This window comes from Amphiprion ocellaris, chromosome 17 (assembly GCF_022539595.1).
Source record: "Amphiprion ocellaris isolate individual 3 ecotype Okinawa chromosome 17, ASM2253959v1, whole genome shotgun sequence".
In the NCBI taxonomy this organism is placed as follows: Eukaryota; Metazoa; Chordata; class Actinopteri; family Pomacentridae; genus Amphiprion; species Amphiprion ocellaris.
Genome location: NC_072782.1, coordinates 11,991,306 through 12,010,853, shown reverse-complemented (window position 1 = coordinate 12,010,853; position 19,548 = coordinate 11,991,306). Strand labels below are relative to the sequence as shown.

At 39.6% G+C, this 19,548-nt stretch overlaps 1 protein-coding gene across 11 annotated transcripts in view; it reads right to left on the bottom strand.

The window, feature by feature from the left end:
• The window catches only part of nedd4l (NEDD4 like E3 ubiquitin protein ligase), a 53,743-nt gene that overhangs the window by 5,376 nt on the left and 28,819 nt on the right, over nt 1-19,548 (bottom strand). For 6 of the 11 annotated variants that reach the window (XM_055019272.1, XM_055019273.1, XM_055019274.1 and 3 more), the window contains 19 exons: nt 19,045-19,199; nt 17,851-17,986; nt 17,538-17,726; nt 17,276-17,353; nt 14,933-14,992; nt 13,076-13,213; nt 11,907-12,083; nt 8,522-8,719; nt 7,045-7,122; nt 5,193-5,247; nt 4,680-4,738; nt 4,260-4,325; nt 2,851-3,080; nt 1,401-1,522; nt 1,247-1,317; nt 884-979; nt 711-784; nt 528-588; nt 270-329 (listed from right to left, as the gene is read on the bottom strand). In XM_055019272.1, coding sequence (XP_054875247.1) covers nt 270-329; nt 528-588; nt 711-784; nt 884-979; nt 1,247-1,317; nt 1,401-1,522; nt 2,851-3,080; nt 4,260-4,325; nt 4,680-4,738; nt 5,193-5,247; nt 7,045-7,122; nt 8,522-8,719; nt 11,907-12,083; nt 13,076-13,213; nt 14,933-14,992; nt 17,276-17,353; nt 17,538-17,726; nt 17,851-17,986; nt 19,045-19,199 — 2,103 coding nt within the window. The remainder of the gene's footprint in view (nt 1-269; nt 330-527; nt 589-710; nt 785-883; nt 980-1,246; nt 1,318-1,400; nt 1,523-2,850; nt 3,081-4,259; nt 4,326-4,679; nt 4,739-5,192; nt 5,248-7,044; nt 7,123-8,521; nt 8,720-11,906; nt 12,084-13,075; nt 13,214-14,932; nt 14,993-17,275; nt 17,354-17,537; nt 17,727-17,850; nt 17,987-19,044; nt 19,200-19,548) is intronic. The other 5 variants (XM_035954161.2, XM_035954165.2, XM_055019268.1 and 2 more) reach the window with 4 other exon arrangements.

Genomic DNA, 19,548 nt, shown 5'->3' with positions numbered 1-19,548 from the left:
GACCAAATATTCTCAATTGAGACGCTAAAAACACAATTTGGATTCTGTATATTGCTTAAAAACTAATTAAAAAACTGCTGCAGATTCATTTTGTTATTCACTAATTAACTGAGGCTTAGTTTCCCAGACATGTATTAAGACTAAAGACTTTTTTCAGTTGATTTTTTATGTTGGTTGCTTCATTTTTAGCCATTTTTAGTCTAGCACTAGGCTTAATCCATGTCTAGGAAACTGTATATGTTTCAGCTCTACTAGTAAGGAATCCATACCTCCAGTTCGTTTTCATCAAAGATCTTGATCAGATCTATAAGAATGAGCTCAGTGAAGCCCTGAAAATAAAACAAAAGGAATTATTATAACATAATCAGAAAGAAAGAAGCATTTAATTCAAGATTCAAGATTCAAGCATGATCAGTGATCTAGGATTAAGTTCAGATGCAGAGGCTAAATTTTACTCTTATACTAATAGTTCAAAGTCTGTGCTCACATTGCCCCCAAGTGGAAACTGTATTACTACACATAAATACCTCCAGGAAGGCGTTCATCTGCTTCTGGACCCGATTGACAAACCTCCACTGGATGACCAGGCTGACAGACGAAAAGAATATTGAGATGTGTATTAAAAACGACATATTTTTTAGCTTAATTATTTATAATAATGGTTAAAATATTATGTAGAAAGCCAAAGAATGAAGAGGACAACTACTCACTCTATGTATTCCTTCTTGTTCTCATTGGTGACCACCATGTCTGAGCCGCTGGGCTTCAGATCGACCTGGTACGTCTGAACAATGTAAAAAACACAAAGAAAATGAAGGTCAGGTTACTGCTGATACTTATTGCAATTAAAATAGTGGTTTTAGCTGACTGTTGCCCTTCACACCTGTCCAAAGTTGTCCTCGTCAATACAAAACCTCAGGTCCAGCTCGGTGGGATCGTTCTCCAGAATCCACTTCAGTGAATTATAGTATTCGCTGTCCTGCAGAGTTAGACATTAAACACAAAGCACATCAGTGATTAATTATTTACCATTTGTGAGCTTTAAGGGTTTCACTCTTGAATTTCTTGAAATTTTATAAATGCAGAACTATTCCAATTCAACAATAAATCCTCCGGTAAGTGCTGACTGCAGTTAATCAGCAAAGCTAATAATCCTTCCATCTATTTCCTAGCAGCAAACATAGCAGCTCAGAACTGCAGAATTTTCTAACAACCAGTTAATAAATTAGTAGGAGTGAGATCTTACCACAGACTCCATGTCTTTAAGAGAAATCTGTTTTCCCAGCATCATCTTGTAGAACGGCCGAATGAAAAATCCTGAGAAATTACAGTAGAAGACATTAACGTGTGTGGGAAAAAACTTCAAAATCAAAGAGAGCCTCCAGAATCAAGCTGCTTACCATCCAGTAGTTTTCCATGAAACACGGCCATTCCTGCCACACGCCCGATGAACTTGAAGTAGGAGAGGTGATCCTCATTGCACAGGCCAGAGTTGGGATTGATCTGGAGTGTGTAGTTATCCCTGGACAGACACGTGAACAGAGCAGGGAAAATCATTGCAAGTTGAAGAACCAGGCCGAGTTGATAAATTATGCTCACGGCGTATTTACTAAGCTGGTTTATACAAATATAGTAATATTGCAACAAATATTGCAATGTCATTTCTTTTCTAAACTGTGCAGCCCTGGACTTAACTAAATGGAGCGTTACAGAGAGACTGTTACATCTATTATAGACCCTGTCAAGTGGTTATTTTGGAATTAAGACACTAGTTTGCATTAAGTTAGTTACTTACTTACTGCCTTTATGTTATGTGGCAGCTGTGGCCCAAAAGACCACATTGTGGCTGAAAAACAACATCTGTGTTTTTTAAATTGCAAATGAGGCCCTCTCTACCTTTGTGTTTTACCAGTTTTATTGAAACTTAAATGAATTACTTTCTGCATTTCTTCTTTACCACATTAGTAATGAGGATTCTTCCTTCGTTTTAGATCACACACTCCTATATACATATAAGTATCCCAGTCTGCCTGCATTGTGGGAGACAAATGGACAGGACTGAAAGACTCTAAGTAGCTGCTTCTATGTACCTGAAGCCAAAAACTTATATTAGAGTTTGATTATTCCAAAACCAGATGGCCCATAGTGGGAAAAATTCCTTCAGTACACCAGTGCTGTTTGTAGCTTGTTTTATTGCTGGTGTAATTATAACTGTAAGTTCAAAATAAGGTTAAGAGTAATATTTTTGAGAGCTTTTTTCACACTTCGAGACAGAAAATTTTAAGGTGATTCCTAAGCATCGGCTTTTTAACTGCAGCTGCTAATGGTGTTAAAACTAAGTAACAAAAAGCTGCTATGATGAATAATCACAATGAAGGGAATTTTAATAGTTGAAACTTTAACCAAACTCTTAATTTCTATTAACAGTTCACTGTTCAATTTGTTTGACTTTCAGCAGCACTATTTATTTATTTCTGCTGCCGTTGTCTTCCGTCACAAAAAAATCAGAGGCATAATTATCATTTATTGATGATGGCGCCAAGAAAAGCAACAAAACATATGACATTTTTCATTATCTTGAGTTGTACTGTTTGTGGGAAATGCTTGTTCCAGGATGGCTTTTTGAATAAGAGGAAAAGTTAATCAAAGTAAAAGGAAACTTTCACGAGTCTCTCGGGTAATCAGAGCGACAGCACTGCCCCATACAGCACTTTGTGGAAAATGTTTCCATGTTTTGGTTTGGTTAACATCATGTCCTTTGTGGTGCTGCTTCATTTCCTGTTAGAAGTTTCTCTTTGGGCAAAAACAGCTCTGTGAATGCAAAGCAAGCCAACAAACAAGCAGACTTACGTGGCAGAATACTCAAAAAGGCCGTAGTAAGGATTGAACATCTCCTTAGATAAGAGGAAGAACCACTCTCTGGCCACACCACCGTAGTCTAACCCCTTCTCCGATTCAAACTCGATCCATAGTCGCGCCTTCAGAACATCTGGCCTCTTCAGGGACATGATTCGACGATACGACTCTTCAAAGATGTTGTTCCTGTGTAGTTTCATCTCAAACCGGTTGGGGATGTCAGCCTGGAAAAGTTCACAAAGGAAAGCTTGTAACAACTAGTTTGCTGCAAATAAAAAATAATATTGCGGTAAAAACTGGTCAAATGAAACAGTATTTCAGAAGACCTTGTTACAAAGACAAAAAAAAAGATTTTGGTGTATTAAAGAGAACCAGAAAGTGAGAAACATGCTCCTACAAAATATTCACTCCAAAGTTTAGAAAACAATATTGACAGAAAAGGCTGAAAGACAGAGCTACAGACTTAAAGTTGCAAGAAATGTCCAATGTAGGGCTGCAATTGACAATTTTTTTCATTGTTGATTAATTTGTCTAGTGTTATCTCAATAAATCAGTAACTTATTTGGTCTTCAGTCAGTGTTTTTTAGCCCAACATGACGTCCTCAAACGCCTTGTTTTTTCCACAACCCACAGATATTCAGTTTCCTTTCACAGAGTAGTAAAGAAACAAAAAAACATTCACGTATCAGTACCTGGAATCAGAGAATTGTGAATTTTTTTTTTTTTTAAATCAGTCAAACTGATTAATCAATAATCAAAATAGTGGCCGATGAATTTAATAGCTGTAAATGAATCAATTATTCATTGCAGCTCTAGTCAAGGGGGTAAATACTTACTAAAAAATACAAGATAATTTATCTGATTTTACAAAAATTAATATATATTTTTCATTTGTTTGGAAATAAGTCAGTTTAGATCTTACCCCCAATCAAACTTTATCTCTTAGTGCTTCAAAGATTGCTGATGAGCTGATAATAAGACAGTTTCAAATACTTGCTGACCTTAAACATGCTCGAGCACAAGACTGGACGCTGTTTGTCAAAGCCAAAAACAGTGCAAATGAATCTTAGTTCAATTTTTGCTTTTATTGTTCACCTCACATTAAAAAACTACACCTGGGACAGTAACTTGGTGTTCTGCACCTACTGCACCAAACGTTAATTGCAATGTGAAATGATTGCAGTGAATATTTAATATGCAACAACGATATTAAACTCGGTCACGCAGTGTCGAAAAGAAAGTAGTGTAAGTATGCGATCACACAATGTGAAAAAAGAAGCAAATGAGATTACATTCTCCTTCAGGGAGTAGTTATGAGGTTTGGACCACATTTATCTTTGCTGTTATTATGCAAAAGGGCACCAGCAAGAAACCACAAAAGCGGGGCACAAATCTGTTCTTACCGGTTTCTTTAATTTCTTCCTGAAGTAGTCATATTTCTGCTTGAACTCTCTGGAGTAGGGAACAGCCTGCATAAACAACACACAGGAGTCAAGAAGTGGTCAAATACTGACCAATGAACTTATTTGACTTATGATGTAAGTGCTTCCATTACTAATTAAAGCACAGAAAACCACACAGTGTGTAACATGAGGAGGTCAGCTGGCAGCGATGGAGAACAATATCTGAACCCTGACACAGAATGACACAAAGGTGTTAGCGTGTTAGCGACAACAACGGTGACAAAGTGATTTATCTTTGTAACGCAGAAACTCGGAGGCTGATAACAGTGTGTGACTGATAGAAACACAATGTCAAAAGTGGCAATGCTGCTGTAGCAGAGACTCTCTGAACAAGTGGGACAGTAAGAGGAAAGCACTCACGGGTCCTGTGATAGCTGGACTCTGCAGACGTGGGTCCTCCCACTGCGTGTTCTTTGTATCTGGATGACATAAACACAGCGGAACATCATTTCGGACTCTTTAAGTTGGACAAAAGTCACACAGAAAAGTAGTTTCAAGATCACTGGGGACACTGTGGTTATTCTTGGGAATGTAAGAGGCACCTTTTCACTTTATATAGAATCTGGATATACAGTTAATCATGTACAAATCTTTTATTAACAAGGAAACAAAAAATCCAAATGATAGTGAAGACATGTCCATAGAGTGAAAGGTATTAAAATTCTTATATTGAATTATTAATTTTTACTATAATAAGTCAGTGCACAGTGTGTTTTTATGCAAATACTGCAGTGAATGAGGTGCTTTGCTGACCGTGGCAATACAAAAAATCTGCTGCAGAACAAGCAACCTGAATGCTACAAAGATAAGAAGCAGATAAGGAATATACACACAACTAAATACAAGCATAGAAGTGACAGAAAGTCATCTTACTGTGGTCAATGTAGAAGGTGCGTCCATCTGTGTGAACTCTTTCTTCCCATCCAGGCTGGAAAAGAAGCAAAAGAGAAAAAGGGTGAGGAAACAATGAAACAGCACCATCAAACAGGCCGTGCTCAAATAGTTATTTAAATCCATCCATTTATTGTTTTCCTTTTTGAAATGCGCGTTTAATTGAACTTGACTGACCATTAAAATGGTCCCAACACTGACATCCCAGTAGTGCAGGTGAGGCAAGCTCAATCGAGCACCACAAAGGAAATGAAAGGATTTCCTGTCCCATTTGAGTCAGGCCTGACACAGCAGCAAGGCAGGGATACGACCACAACATGAAGGTTAATCACCACTACTAGTTCAAACCAGTATACCACCACTGACACGGTGAGCACTCAGTACTGTGTCACAGGCCACACACACTCGTACGGCACCAGCAATCAAGCAATTAAAAAAATTGCAGTAGATTGAGAGTAGAGGGTTGGGGAGAGGAACAGAGTCTGACAATCTGTCGAAACAGGGTGTAGCTACAAAAAGTACAGCGTATGTGTTTCTAAGTATGCTGCTGCTGCATGAGTGGAGACCAGACTGGAAAGCTGATAACACATGCAGCATACAGCCAATTCCTTCCTCTGACATACAGCTCCTTTTGTTTCTATGCAAACCTCCCTCCCTCCCAGGTTTCACCCCCCCCTTCTGACCTTTATTCACCCCATTTCCTCCATCAGTCCTTCTTGTTCATTCTCCTTCTCTCCCTAACAAATGCCAGGGGCATATCGCCTTGGTACACTTCTCCAACTAGACTAACTGTGCCTCAGGCGCTGGCACAGGTACACAGACATGAAGCAGTCTGAGGAATCCCAGGAGAATGGTGGGGAGCTCCAAATGTTAATTGTTAACAGAAGGGGTGGTGGTGGCGGTGCGGGGAGGACGCACACAGAGAGAGGAAGTGGGGTAAAATACTGCTTAACTGAAAGGAAGGGAGAGGTACAGTCCATCCATGCCGGTCATGAGAGAGAAAGAGTAAAGACAGAAAGAGAGAGGATTTTTTTAAAAATAAGAGAGAGAGAAAAAAAACGCAAGGCTGTCTGCAGGCATTTGACCAGACCAGACTGGACCAGACAGGTAGGTAGGTAGGCAGGCAGAGGGAGGGAGGCACCAACCAACCTCCTCTGGTAGGTTCTGCCAAACAGACATGGCCAGGTGTAGAAGAAGTAGCATACATAAGATCCATCAGAATGGAGAGAAAAGAGAAAGAGGGAGAGAAAGAACACACACACATGCACACACACCACACAAGCCTGTGAGATGTACAAACCCTTAATGCTTTGATTATTAAAACATCTAGCTGTTTGGCCCACTTGTTGGGAATTTGTCTTAGTTGATTTAGTCTTCAAATCCTAGTTAAAGGATGATCACAGACCCCAGACTCTGATTTTTAATTGCCCCCAGCCCTTTCAACTTTAACAGGACAAATAAAAATAAATCTAATACAGTATGAACACATGATCCCATCTTTTAAAGCAAAGGTTATTCACATATCTAAATCTAAACATAAATGTATCACTGAGTCAAGCTAACTAAGCTGACCTGTGAACACAACGTGAAATCACTCATTGTGCAGCAAGACAAATAATTGCTGCTTCTTATTCATATCTTAGCTAAGCAAACAGATTACATGGTTATAGCAATCTACAGCAATGGGTTTGATATACACACAAGAAACAGAATATATAGTGACAATGGTGAGTGAACAAAGCTAAGCAGTTATTGTGATTCATGAGGTTATTATAAGTGTGCTTTGTGGGCCAAAGGTTAAATATCTAGTTGGTCTAGTTGTGACTGTACTTACAGGAAGAGGACCGAGTTCGCCGGGCTCCATTGAGTTCTTATTCCTCATATGGACTGGATATTTCAATCTGGGGTCCTCCTAGTTGTCATAATCAGAGGGCAGGAAGAGACAGAGAACAATTAGGAAGAAGAAAACAAATACACACAAAGACAAAACTGAAAATATACAGGGTCCCCACTAGTTTCAAGAAAGGATTTTCCAGGAAATTGCCAGTTAGAATTAATGGTACCCAGCAGGGATGAAGTGACTTAGAGGTTTTTACATCACATCAAACACTCTGCTCCTTCATGTACCTCAGACTCAGATATAAAGTGAGCACAGAGAAATCTGTGCATAATAAAACTTACAAATGACATAACAGTAAGAAAAACAATTTTTGAGCAGAAGGGGACTTTACATGTGCAATGTATCGCATTTGTTAAAAAAAAATCAACTTGCAAACATTGAAAATGGATTAATGCTTAGTCACTGCAAACATTTAGTCATCCTCAAATTCAGCCGGTAACATCTCCACAGCTGTCAAACCAAAATGAGCCACCTGGGGCTCTATGGTTTAAAGATTCTTGGGAGTTTTGAAAAAAAATATATTCTTGCCACCATCGTTAGTTCAAAGAGAGATATGAAAAAAAAAACCTAATCAAAACCTAAAAAAACCTAATCAAAACTGTAAACAAGAGCATAAATACAGCCTCAACAAACAATCACTCATTGCAAGCACTGAGGTTACTAAACTAAAACTGTAACACCACCAAATTTAATGCAACAGAAATTAGCACCAGTAATGGTACATTCTTTGTAATCACAGCTCTTAATCCTTCCAAGAGGGAGCCGACCACCCAGCTCCCTCTGAATCCAGTTGTTGATGGGCTGAGGGATGACCTCTTGAAGGCCATCCAGGAGATCAAAACTCTCAAACAGGAAAACAAGTCTCTGAGAGCAGGTGGTCCTTCTGGATAGCCAGGAGGTTTGTCAGCTCCAAGAGGAGTTCTGTCAGAAAGACGAGCTCCTCAAGAGAGTCACAAAAAAATGCAGGGCTTGTACCAAAGCTCATCTGAACACCCTGCACCTCCTCGCAAAGAGGGAACAGGAGCTGACAAGGAGGGAAGCTACAAAAACAGAGTGGTTGGTGACCATCAAAGAGAACCTGCTCTGCAAAGAAAAGTAGTGGAGATAGTGAAGGTAAGAAAAGCAGATGAAGAGAACAAACGCCTCATCTTCATCATCTCGATGTTCATTTTGTCTGAAGTGAGTGAAATTGACTTTCACACCACCAGATGTCAGTAAAAGATTCTGTTAGACCAGTACTAACCACTGCCCTAGATACCTTAAGCGTGGATTAGTCAAAATGTCAAATAATGCATACAATCATATACAGAAACTAAAAAAAATGTGTTTCCTTCATTCATGTTTTTAGAAAAATCATTTACTTTCAAGCAACATTTAATCATCAGCCTGTTAGCACAGTTTGCTAGCTCACCCAGGTGGTGACTCTGCTGTTGTGGTCGATGAAGAAAGGCCGTCCATTTGGGGCTATTCTCATCTCCCATCCCGGGGGCAGGAAGCTCTGCTGGGTCTTGTGTTGTGATTTTGGGGAGCTGTAAGGAGACGGCTGGGGAGACTGGGGATTGGAGAGTGTGTCTTTCACGGCCCTCCGTACCTGAATGTTGTTGGCTCCCTGGAAACAAAACGGAAAAATAAAAATAAACAAGTTTCATATTATATGTTACATTCAACTAAACAGAGAGAATGAGCGGAAATGGTAAAAAAAAATATCGTTAAAACTAAATATGGACGACAAAGTGGGACAGAAATCATCAATTATCCTTTAAAACATACAATCACAAACAACAGACAATAACAAAGAAGAAACGCAGTCTTCCAAGAGTTTCTTAAAATTTCTGTGAAAAAAAATGAGCAAGATTATAAATCTCATCACCATCATCCATCACCATCTAACACTTTCACACTCAGACAAAGTGTTATTATCACCACAGTCCTCGCAACATCACATCTGAGGAAACCAGGTTAATTTCTGATTCCCATGTAAAGATGAAGGGAGCTAATCGACACCCACATTCCATCAACCTGTCGATGAAAATGTCAAGAAATTGTCACAGATGTCAGCTTCAACTGATCCCTTTGATAATGTTCCTGTGGCTGAATGCTACAAAGCTGCTTTATTTAGTCATTTCCCCTTCCTGCTGGTTTCCTGAAAGATAGTAAAGTCCAAGAAACACCTTAAATCATTTACAACAACCAGAACTCGTTGTTAACCTATTTCTGTAGACGAATACATCTCAATATAAAGTATTCACAAAAAAGAGAACAACCATCTCTGGTATTAAAGCTTCTAAAGCAATGTTGAACAGACTAAGAATGTCCAAACTAATGAGCGTTCCTGCATTACATTATTATTTTAGCAGTAATTATCACAGGCTGATCGGATTTTTAACAAGACAAAAGACTGCATTAATTAATCACAGACCTCCCACCTCCCCTGGAAGATGTAATTACAATATTCAGCTGCAAGTATTTCACTTCCTTATACTTTCACAATGCCTTGTTAACACACATACTCAGACACACTTTAATTAAACCCCCTTCAGGTCTGCTCCCTCGGTAGTAGAAAAAGGATCTTCGCCATCGACTGAAGCCATTAAATGCAGCAGAAGGTCATAAAGAGACCATCTATTCTTAGATACAATGTCTTGGTCTTAATTAGCCAAGTTTGTAGTGTCAGAATGGCCATTGTGGGCAATTTAAAGTTTCAGATAACATTTATTATTATTATTGTTATTAATTATTATTATTATTATTATTATTATCATTAAGGAGAAATGTGCTCAGTAGATAAATGAATAAATCAAAAGTTTTACAAGTTGCTAAATGGAAACACACACGCTCATTACTAGATGCAACTAGGGCTGGCCCCAGTAGCAATGTCTGGGCTCCGTATATTCGGCCACGATTAATCACAAATATCCAAAATTCGGTTCAGGGGTGGGAGGGTGGGGGACGAAGGACCAAGCTGAATATTCGAATCGGTTCGTAATGTCCGACAGATACCACCGTCAGGACAAAATATTCGGATATTCGGGTCCAGTCTAGATGCAACACAATCAAACGGACAACCTTTGATAGATTTTAGACGTGTGATTTTCCGCTCACGTTAGATTTGCATAATGCCACGACCTAAAAAGGTGGCGTTTCAATATTTTACCTGTAGTGCCATGTGGCTCACACATTAACTACCTGTTCTGAGGATTATTAACACTCCCTGAGAGTAACCTGCATCCAAAACTTAAGTAAAAGTATGTCAGTACTATCAACAAAATGTATTCACAATACCAAAAATAAAAGAATGTGCTGTATCTCACTGCTATATAGATGTTTAAGGATGAGTTCATTGTCAGACCATCATATGTTTGTAGCATCACTATCCTGTAAGAATCACATTATCTCCCTTTACAGAATTTCAGAAAAAGTTAATGTTTCATGAAAAACAACCTTTTCAAGTTTGTCTAATTTCTCCATAAACCACTTATGTTCATTTATATTCAGGTCAATGAAGCACAAAACAATGCAGCATTTAATATGTCCACTAGATAAGCAGAGTGAAACATGTGGAGTGTACGTTGACAGAGGCTTCCATATACAATTTGTCCACAGAAACACCTTCTCTCAATAAGATTTCTGCTGGCTAGGAGCATTTTAGTGTGGAACAGCTGAAAATCCAGGACTTACAGTATGAGAAGCGCTTGAGTTAGTCCTGAATATTTAATTACTTGTTCATAAAAGTTGGTGTAAACATATATGTGCACATTCTTGAGGTTTTGTTGAAGATTACAGCTCCAACAGAGTATGGCAGAGGGACAGCAGCAGCAAATGTCTACCGTCTGATATCCTTATAGTCTTTGCAGGGCTTGTGTTTGGAAGCTCAAATCTCAATAATGGCTACAACGTTTGTGTAGCTATTATGAAGAGAAGAAAGGGTGACTTCAACATGAACAGTGAGTTTCAAATCAGGATAGGAATCAATATCTCATATGTCCCTTATTTACAATTTGTAATACCTTACAATTGTATCCTAAAATAACCACAACATCTAACAACAGAATTTGTATTTACCATTGCCTTCTAACAACAGCCTCTCAATTTAATGATACTAGCTTTCCAATCATTGATTTGGGTGTCCTCACGTTTCTTGTAGTGAATCACAAGAATCATTTGGGACCTACAATCAATGTAAATAATTTATTTATGCAGCAATAACTTAGTAATTTACACCAGTTTCATCCTGTTAGTGTTCTTTCTTAAAAAACACACCGTGCTCCAGAATGAAATGCTGACTGCCGAGGGTGCATAAGGTTGACAAAAGCCTCCTGATCACTATTACCAAAGCCGGAATAAAGCACAAATATCACTTGAAAAACCATTGTTTATAGCCGCTCCATTACTTCTATTATTCATTGATGAGAACAAAGAAAGAGCAGTATGAAGAAAGAAGATCATCATCAATGGAGAGATGAAAATAAGAGATGAGAAGAACAGAGCGATCAAACAATGAGATTCATATTTCCGTAAGTGTGGCAAGGCCAGGAAGAGAAAGAAGCAGCATCAAGACGGAGTTCACCTGAAAAGGGGAGCGCTAACAGAGCAGACGGTGTGATGCTGAAGAAGGAAATGAAGGACAGACTGATGGAAATAGGTGAAGATCATGATTTGGTCACCTTGGACCAGCATGAAAAGGAAGTGTGGGGAGGGTGGAGACTGGAAAAGAAAGAGGACAGTCCTCAGGCGGTGAAAATAGGAAAAGAATAAAGGTGTGATGGAATGGGATAGTACAGAGGGCTGACTCTCACCTCCAAGGGGGTGGAAAGGGTGACAGTGGGGGAGCTGAGGCTACGAGGTCGTCGGACTTGGGGCTCATGGAGGTGGTTGTTGGAGGCATTGGAAGAGGAGGAAGGGGTGGATGCGGGTGTCAGGGCCGACGCTCCTCCTGATGCTGCTGCTGAGGTGCTGGCTCCGTCTTCAGTCAGCTGTCAGTGAGAACAGCACTTTTGAGGTTAAGTGGGGCGGGAATAAAGCAAGCAATGCTGTTTGCGAACACAAAACTTCATGCTGTCAAAGACGCTTGTCTGCACCGGAATGGTCTGGATGCGAGCTTTTTCTCTCAGGAAATGAGTCCCTAAAATCTTAAAAGCAAGGCGCATTTAGGGCCTTGGAGAAAACAATCATCTTTGTCATTTTAAATGCAAAATAAAAAAAATATTACGACTACATGTCCAACTAGAAAACAGGGACAAAGACTCGACATGAGTTAGTGCTACTTCAGTACTTTCAAACCCTAGCCTAAGTGGCAGGCACAATGAGTAAACCCACATTTACGACACTGTTATGTAAATCGTTTGGCAGCATCCTCTCCTTCTGAGTAATAACAAAAAAAGCTGAGAACCAAAGAATGAGGAGACTGTGTTGATGAACAGGTATAATACAGCAGGCGGCGTTCGGGAAAAAGCACAAATTAAAGTGTGGATTTTAAAGAGAGACATGAGCATCAAACATACAGCCAGTCCCATGAAGCCGTCTCTCCGCGAGCTCAGACTATGTGGAGCTGCCTCATTTGCAGACAGAAAGACAGGGGAAGACGAGTGGAAAAACAGGGGCGAAATGGGAAAAGGGAGGGAAGAGTGGTGGTTGCAGTTCCATGCCAAGGTTTAGAAAGGAGGGACCAATACAGAGTTCATCCTAATATCAAACAAAATGCTGGACAAGAGAAGGAAGACGAACAGCAAAGTTGGACAGAGCAGGAAAACAGACAGAGAGAAAGACAGAAAAAGAGACTTTGAGGTTTCAAAGATGTGTCTCTTTCCGTCATTCTTTGCAGCTACACAGAAGAGAAACACAACGGGGAATAGAGGAAGTAGAGGTCCGACACACAGGCCAAGGCCACAACAGGGACCAAGGTAATGTCCAGTCCCATGCACAGAGTCCAGCCAACCCCGACAGCCAGCCTTCAGACCTGCTGTACCTGCACAATTGGCCTAGTCCAAGTAGTGGTGCGGTTGTTATGGTTGACGTAATAAGTTCTTCCCTTGGCGTCCTTCCTCTCCTCCCATCCAGGGGGCAGGCCAGGGGTGGTCAGGGTGTAAGCAGTCGCCGAGGGAGACTGGCCAAGTGTAGAGAGAGAGCAAAGCAAAGACAGCTAATCAGTACATACTAATGTGCTTAAAGACACGTGGAGGGAATCTTTTAATATTCTTAAATGATTCTGCAGGGAAAGAGACAACTGATTAGAAATGTGTTTTCAATAAAGTTGACTTGAGAACCAGAGTTTTTCCAACATACCACATGTTTTTTTTCTTATCATCTACCAGCAACACAAAGGCTTGGAAATCTTTTCCCATTCTAGCTGCACAGTATGGAAACACTTCAGAACAACATGAAAAAAAGATGCTATTTAACCCTCTGAACCACAAAACCTGCTTGCAGGTTTGAAAGGCATTTCACCTATTAAAAAAAAAAATTCTAAATTAGCACTCTTTATCAGAGCCAGAAATCATGAAACCAGACAGAATTTTCAGATCTTTAACTTTTGACGACCCTTGAAACCTTGAAATCATGTGCTTCTTTCGATTCCACCAGGAACATTAACAAAATCTAAGCTTAACAGCATGATATTTCATTAAAATCACTGTATTCTACATGTTGGCCCAACCAAAAAGTTCATCTGTTGCGACCAACAATCATGTGACAAAAATTCAGGGACTTGGCTAAACTGCAGACTGTGTAGAAAAATATCTATAGTATGTATAGTCACCGGCACTAAGACAAATGTTGAACATATTGATTGGGGGTTTTGTAAAATATGTAATCAAAGAAGTTTTTTTTTAATGATTCATGGCACTATAAATGTTTAATACTGCACAAAGGACATTTGGATTTTTTCTCTACTTCTAGGCATGGTTGCGCTGTTTCCACAAAGGTGCGGGACTTTATACTGCAGTGAAAACAACCCCACAGTCAGTAAAAATGTGATGGGAGCAAAGAAAAACACCTAGAAACTGCCTGCAGTTCAGAGGGTTAAGTCTTATACGCATTTGGAGTCAACTTTCACCCACAAAACACAATGAAACACAGATTGGCACTAAAATAAATACCACATGGGAAAAGTAGTAGATCATTGTTGCTTTCCTGAGTGAACCATTAACCCTTTGCAGCATAAACATTACTGAAATAGTCAACCAGTTGATCACAACATAAACCGCTGACATTTCAGATTTCACTGTGCAAAAACAACACGGTCGAACAACAAACACGTTTTATATTAATTGTTAGTGATGGCTTTTGATCAGTGGCATTACTTATTGAGTATCAAACTGCCTGTTATAATCAAATGACATAACACATACACACACAAACACACACTGTAACACAGATAACTGCTCTTCTAACCTAGCATTTCAGCACATCACAATATCAGCTATAAAAGAACTAAATACAGGAGAAGCTATTTAGGCATGTACAGTGTGCAACTGGCACTGATCATATTACAGAACAAATCAATCACCTGTCACAAAGTATGTACATGTGAATGAGCATTTTTTAAATTTCTGCTTTTCATTTCAGAAAGAAAATTTTAGGTAATATTTTTATATTATGTGTCATATTTCAAAATGTTCGTATGGTGCTTTATTGAATAGGAACAAGCCAAACAATGGATATGTAACAGTACATACAGGAGTGTAAATGAGTGAAAACCCTCATGTGGTTTTGCACGTTTTTATGAAAGCTATTCACAAAACTAGTCATGTGCCATAAAGTCCATCCTACAACTACGGGGTGTATGACTGACAGGGTTTATACTGTACATAAACTGGGATATTACCATGGGCTCCTCACCACCTGAGACAGTTTGAGCTCTTGTTCTTCTGGTCTGGGACCTCTGCTGGTGGTAGACAACAGGGGAAGACGGTCTTTAGTTCACAGTACGTTATGTTTTCAATGCCAGAGTGGAAGTAAAGGGGCAAGTAGTGAAGGCTGAGTGAGGGAAAACTGAATGGACAAAGTGGGGCATTCATTCTCAAAGGAGGCGAGGAGTGGCAGAAAGAGGAGACTTTTGTGATTATGGGCCAGGGTGGAAAAGTGTAGTGGCTGTGAATTTCAAAAAAATAAAAGAGATACCAAATGAAGCACACGAAGAGAGGGGGAAAAACTGCGGTTGTGATTGGATGATTTGATTACACAAGAGGCAGATTTTGCTGGTGTTGGGTACTTTTGGACAGTAAACTGGAAACTAAATCAACTTTAATATTAAGGCAGAAAGAAAAAAAAAATCAAGGCAGTCTCAGTCTCAGGGTCTATCATGCTCGCATTTTCCTGTTGGAGGGGAGACTCTTTTCTCTGAACTGTAAATTTAATCCCCGGCCAGTGCACCATCTTTAATTTCACCCCAAGTAGGAAATTATGTTGAGGCTGCAGAACACCAGTCAGAGAAAATAGTTATGAGCCCAAGACGCCAGAGCAGTGAAGTGATTTACTGCCCAGAAGTTCACAAAAGGAGTTTCAATCTGAAATGTCACCTTTAAGAAAATGATCAAATGCAGAAAAATGATAGAGAAACTGTCTTGTCATCCAAGCAAGATGTGCCACAAGTAAGACGACAATAGTTTTTTACAAAAATGTGTACTGGGTATTATTATGCTTAGTTTAAACTATGTAACTTGGAAAACAACGAGCAACCTGACAGTCACTTTAAAGCTATAACAGCACTCAGCTTTTTAACTGCAGTAAGGAAGGATCTCCACTGTTATTTCTAATGTCAAACTCAAAAGAAAGCAAAAATGCATGTGTACACATATGCTCAGACCTGCATTTAACTTCTTTGAAATTTATAGCCACCTCTCAGCCTACTATGAAGGCCATCATTTATTTCCAAACAAAACACTGTATTCGGATAATCACATAATGACTAAGCTACAAATAAAGGCAAAGTAAAATACATTAAGACACTTGCTGCCTCCATTCTTTTAGTATAGCAAAAAAAAGTTGCACTCATAATAAAAATAGCCATCTCAAGTCACCTATGAATTCTAGTTTTCCCACGTTTCCGCTTAGGGTGACTGAGCTTAATCTACCATTACTACAACGCCGCGTTAACTGTAGAAATATTTTTCACATTACAGAGGATGGATGAGATAAATCCACTGGATGAGCTGAGTTGTATTCATGGTATAATAGCAGTGATTATGAAAAATGTACTGTCACAAACTTCTCATTACAAGTCATGGCTATCTTTATCCAAAAGACAATCCTAAAATTACTGGCAAATACAAGTAGCACCCATCCACCTTGATGCACATGTAATATCATTAAGAAATTGCTTGGATGTACCTATATGTTTATATATTTATAGGTCCTTGCACAAACACAATCGAAGAATACTGTTTATTCCTGAGGAAAGGGTCTTTCTATTTTAAATACTTAATTGCTCACTACACCCACGGGTAATCATTAAACCCGGGACAGAAAGAAAACGAATGCAGTTTATATTTCCCCTCAGATGGCTTCCCAACTGTCGTCCTGAGAAACTTATCATTCAAGGGAAAGACTGACATCAGCACTTATACTTTTCCTTGGCTTGACAATTCCAATGCTCGCTGCAGTGACTCAGCTGTGTGACAAACATCTGATTCAGGTCTTGTGACTGTTTGTTGAGCTGAATCTCCACTGATGCTGTGACTCAGGACTCTATAGGGAACGCCTGAACTGATATGGTGCTGTCCTTAAACTTGCGTGCCTATCGAAGGTTCCTACGGGTATAGTTATTCTGATGGCACACAGCTGTAAAGCCAACATTTCTACAATACACCAAACATAGTAGCAAGTGAGTCACAAAGAGCAGAAAGCAGTAATGAGAGAGGAGGAGGTGTGGTGATCCTACATAGACAAAAAGCATAGTAAGTAGAATAAGTGGAAAATTGAAGGAGAGGCGGAAGAACGGGTGAGTAGGTAGCCACATCTGCTTAGTATGATCAGGTGGAAATTTTAAATGCAAGGAGGAGCAAAGAAGGTGATTTCATATGTGGTATAACCAAAGCACTGAGACATGCCGACAGACAGGAGGTAAATGACACAACAATACCAACCTGCTTACGTAACAAGGAAAGGGAGGAATTAAAAGAAGAAAGTGAACAAGCTACTGAAATATCAAGGGTTCAGAGATATGTACCGTAAGAGGAGGAGCCTGGGCCTGATCACTGACGCCATCCGTCATACTTGAAGAACGGAGTCTGTTTGACAGCTGGCTCTGTTCAAAGTAAGCAGGGAAGGGAGTAAAAATGTTATCGTTAGCACTGCCTGTCACTCTAATGCTTAACAAAAAAGTACTGGCCTGGAAATGTGTTTGACTGCCTACACTTAATCCATTAATTCATTTAAATGTGGAGTGGCTGAGGTTTTGACTACGTCAAATTACAGTGTTTTAGTCTCACCAGAGCAGAGCTGGGCCCTGGCACTTCGCCATTAGTATCAGGAGTAAGAGACAGCCTCAGATTTAAATCTTCAGAGAACTCCTGGGTGACGGGTGTTCGCGGGTGCTGTGAGGTCAAGATGGAGGAGGGACCGGGCAGTGACTGGGACAAGCTGTCGTTAGGATCCTCTTCTGTGATGAGCTCCCAGGACTACGGGAACAACAAGGAGATACAACCATAATACAGTAATAATGTTTTTTGACCAAATCGCTTGGAACGACCGTGGCTCAGTGTGTCTGTACACTTTATGCATGTCTATGGTCTGTTCTCTCACATTGTCGATGTCTCTGGGCTCCAGGTGCTCGTTCTCAAGGTCTTCACTGATGTGGCGTCTCGAACGGAAGACGCGGTGTGCTTCCTGGTTGATTTGCCGCTGTTGATTGTCGCTCTCAGTCTCTGAAATCACATCCCTGAGAAAGAACAAGTGATATTAGAAACCCCACTTCACATATAAATGAAAACCATAATCAAATCAGTAGCTAAGGCATTATTGACAGTCCCGAGTAGGATAAAGTTAGTAACTAGGGCTGAAAACTAATAATATCAAAAATGTAAGATGAAGCTAATTTAAGCTTAAGTCATCACTAATCAGTTCGATTTGCAGACTTATTCTAAAAATTAAGGGCATAATATGTGTGGCTAATGTGTCGATTAAGTTATTGTTTCATCTCAGCTGTTTAATTTCTAGAAAGGAAATGTTAAGAAATATCCTTACTTATTTTGAAAGAAAAGATTGATAACTTCCTTTTATCTAGCCCTTATATACAAACTTAAGACAGAAGGGGATTAGCTTAGTTTAGCATAAACATGTTAGATTTGTTCAATCCATAAAAAACTTGTCTAAGTGCAAAAATAACATAAAATGTATAAAAATCTATGTGTGTCAATGTGTGGTTGGGCAGAATTTGCTACCTTCAGAAAGGTTAGCTATTTCTCCTAATGTCCACGTTTTGTTTTGTTTTGCTAAGTGAACAGGTTGTTGTATATTGCTTCATAGTCGCCATGTAATCAATATTGGCTAAAACAAAAACACAAAATGAACAAAGTGGGCATCATTTTGTGTCCTGATTTAACTGATGCATGTGAAAAAGGCCGATCCATCCGCCTACATGACATGACACTGAGATCTCTAATGACTTGGGTATTAGAGCGCCGACAAGTTGTGAGCGATGACAGGCTGGCATTAGGCATCACAGAACACTTTCTCATGGTGGCACTGTAGTAACAAAACTTCCATACTGCTCCCTGCTTGTCAACATGGACTGCTGGTCGCTACAGTATTGAACAGTAAGAAGCTACAGCTAATCTACATTTCCTGACATGCATGTCCCTCCTCTTCTGCCATATTGGTTAATATATTTTTAATTTGTTAAATTATTAATGGTAATTACTTGATTATTGATTCATCATTTACATGCCTATATCGCTTATGTGCAGGGCTACCAAAACCTCAAGAGATCAGACGTACATGTTGGAGGGCCGTTTCCACTGTGTAGTGCGGTTGTTGTGGTTGACGTAGTAGGTGCGTCCCAGGTTGTCCACCTTTTCTTCCCAGCCTGGAGGCAAAGGGGGCAGCAGTTGCTGGGGTCGCTGGGATCCTGAGTCTGCAGACTCATCCCAGCCCTGAAATAGAAAGTCAAGATTTTTTACATAATTGAGTGACTGGTAGCTCAGGCCAAAGATCATATGATCACAGACATTCCAGTGAGCTGCATATCAGACACACATTAACATCAGCAACCGCATCCGTTATAAAAGGTGATTTAACAAAGAAATACATTAAAGGTGTGTTTGGTTACATTATTTCTTACTGCTGTTTTGTGCTTTTAAATGTTTTAGTTAACACCGACTGTCATTTATTTAAGCTTGTACTTCTGAGCATGACTGAGCTAATGTTTGGACGTCAATATCACTACCAAAGTGGACACACTTGAACTCTTTTTAAGCATTCGTGTGCAGAGAAGGAAACCAA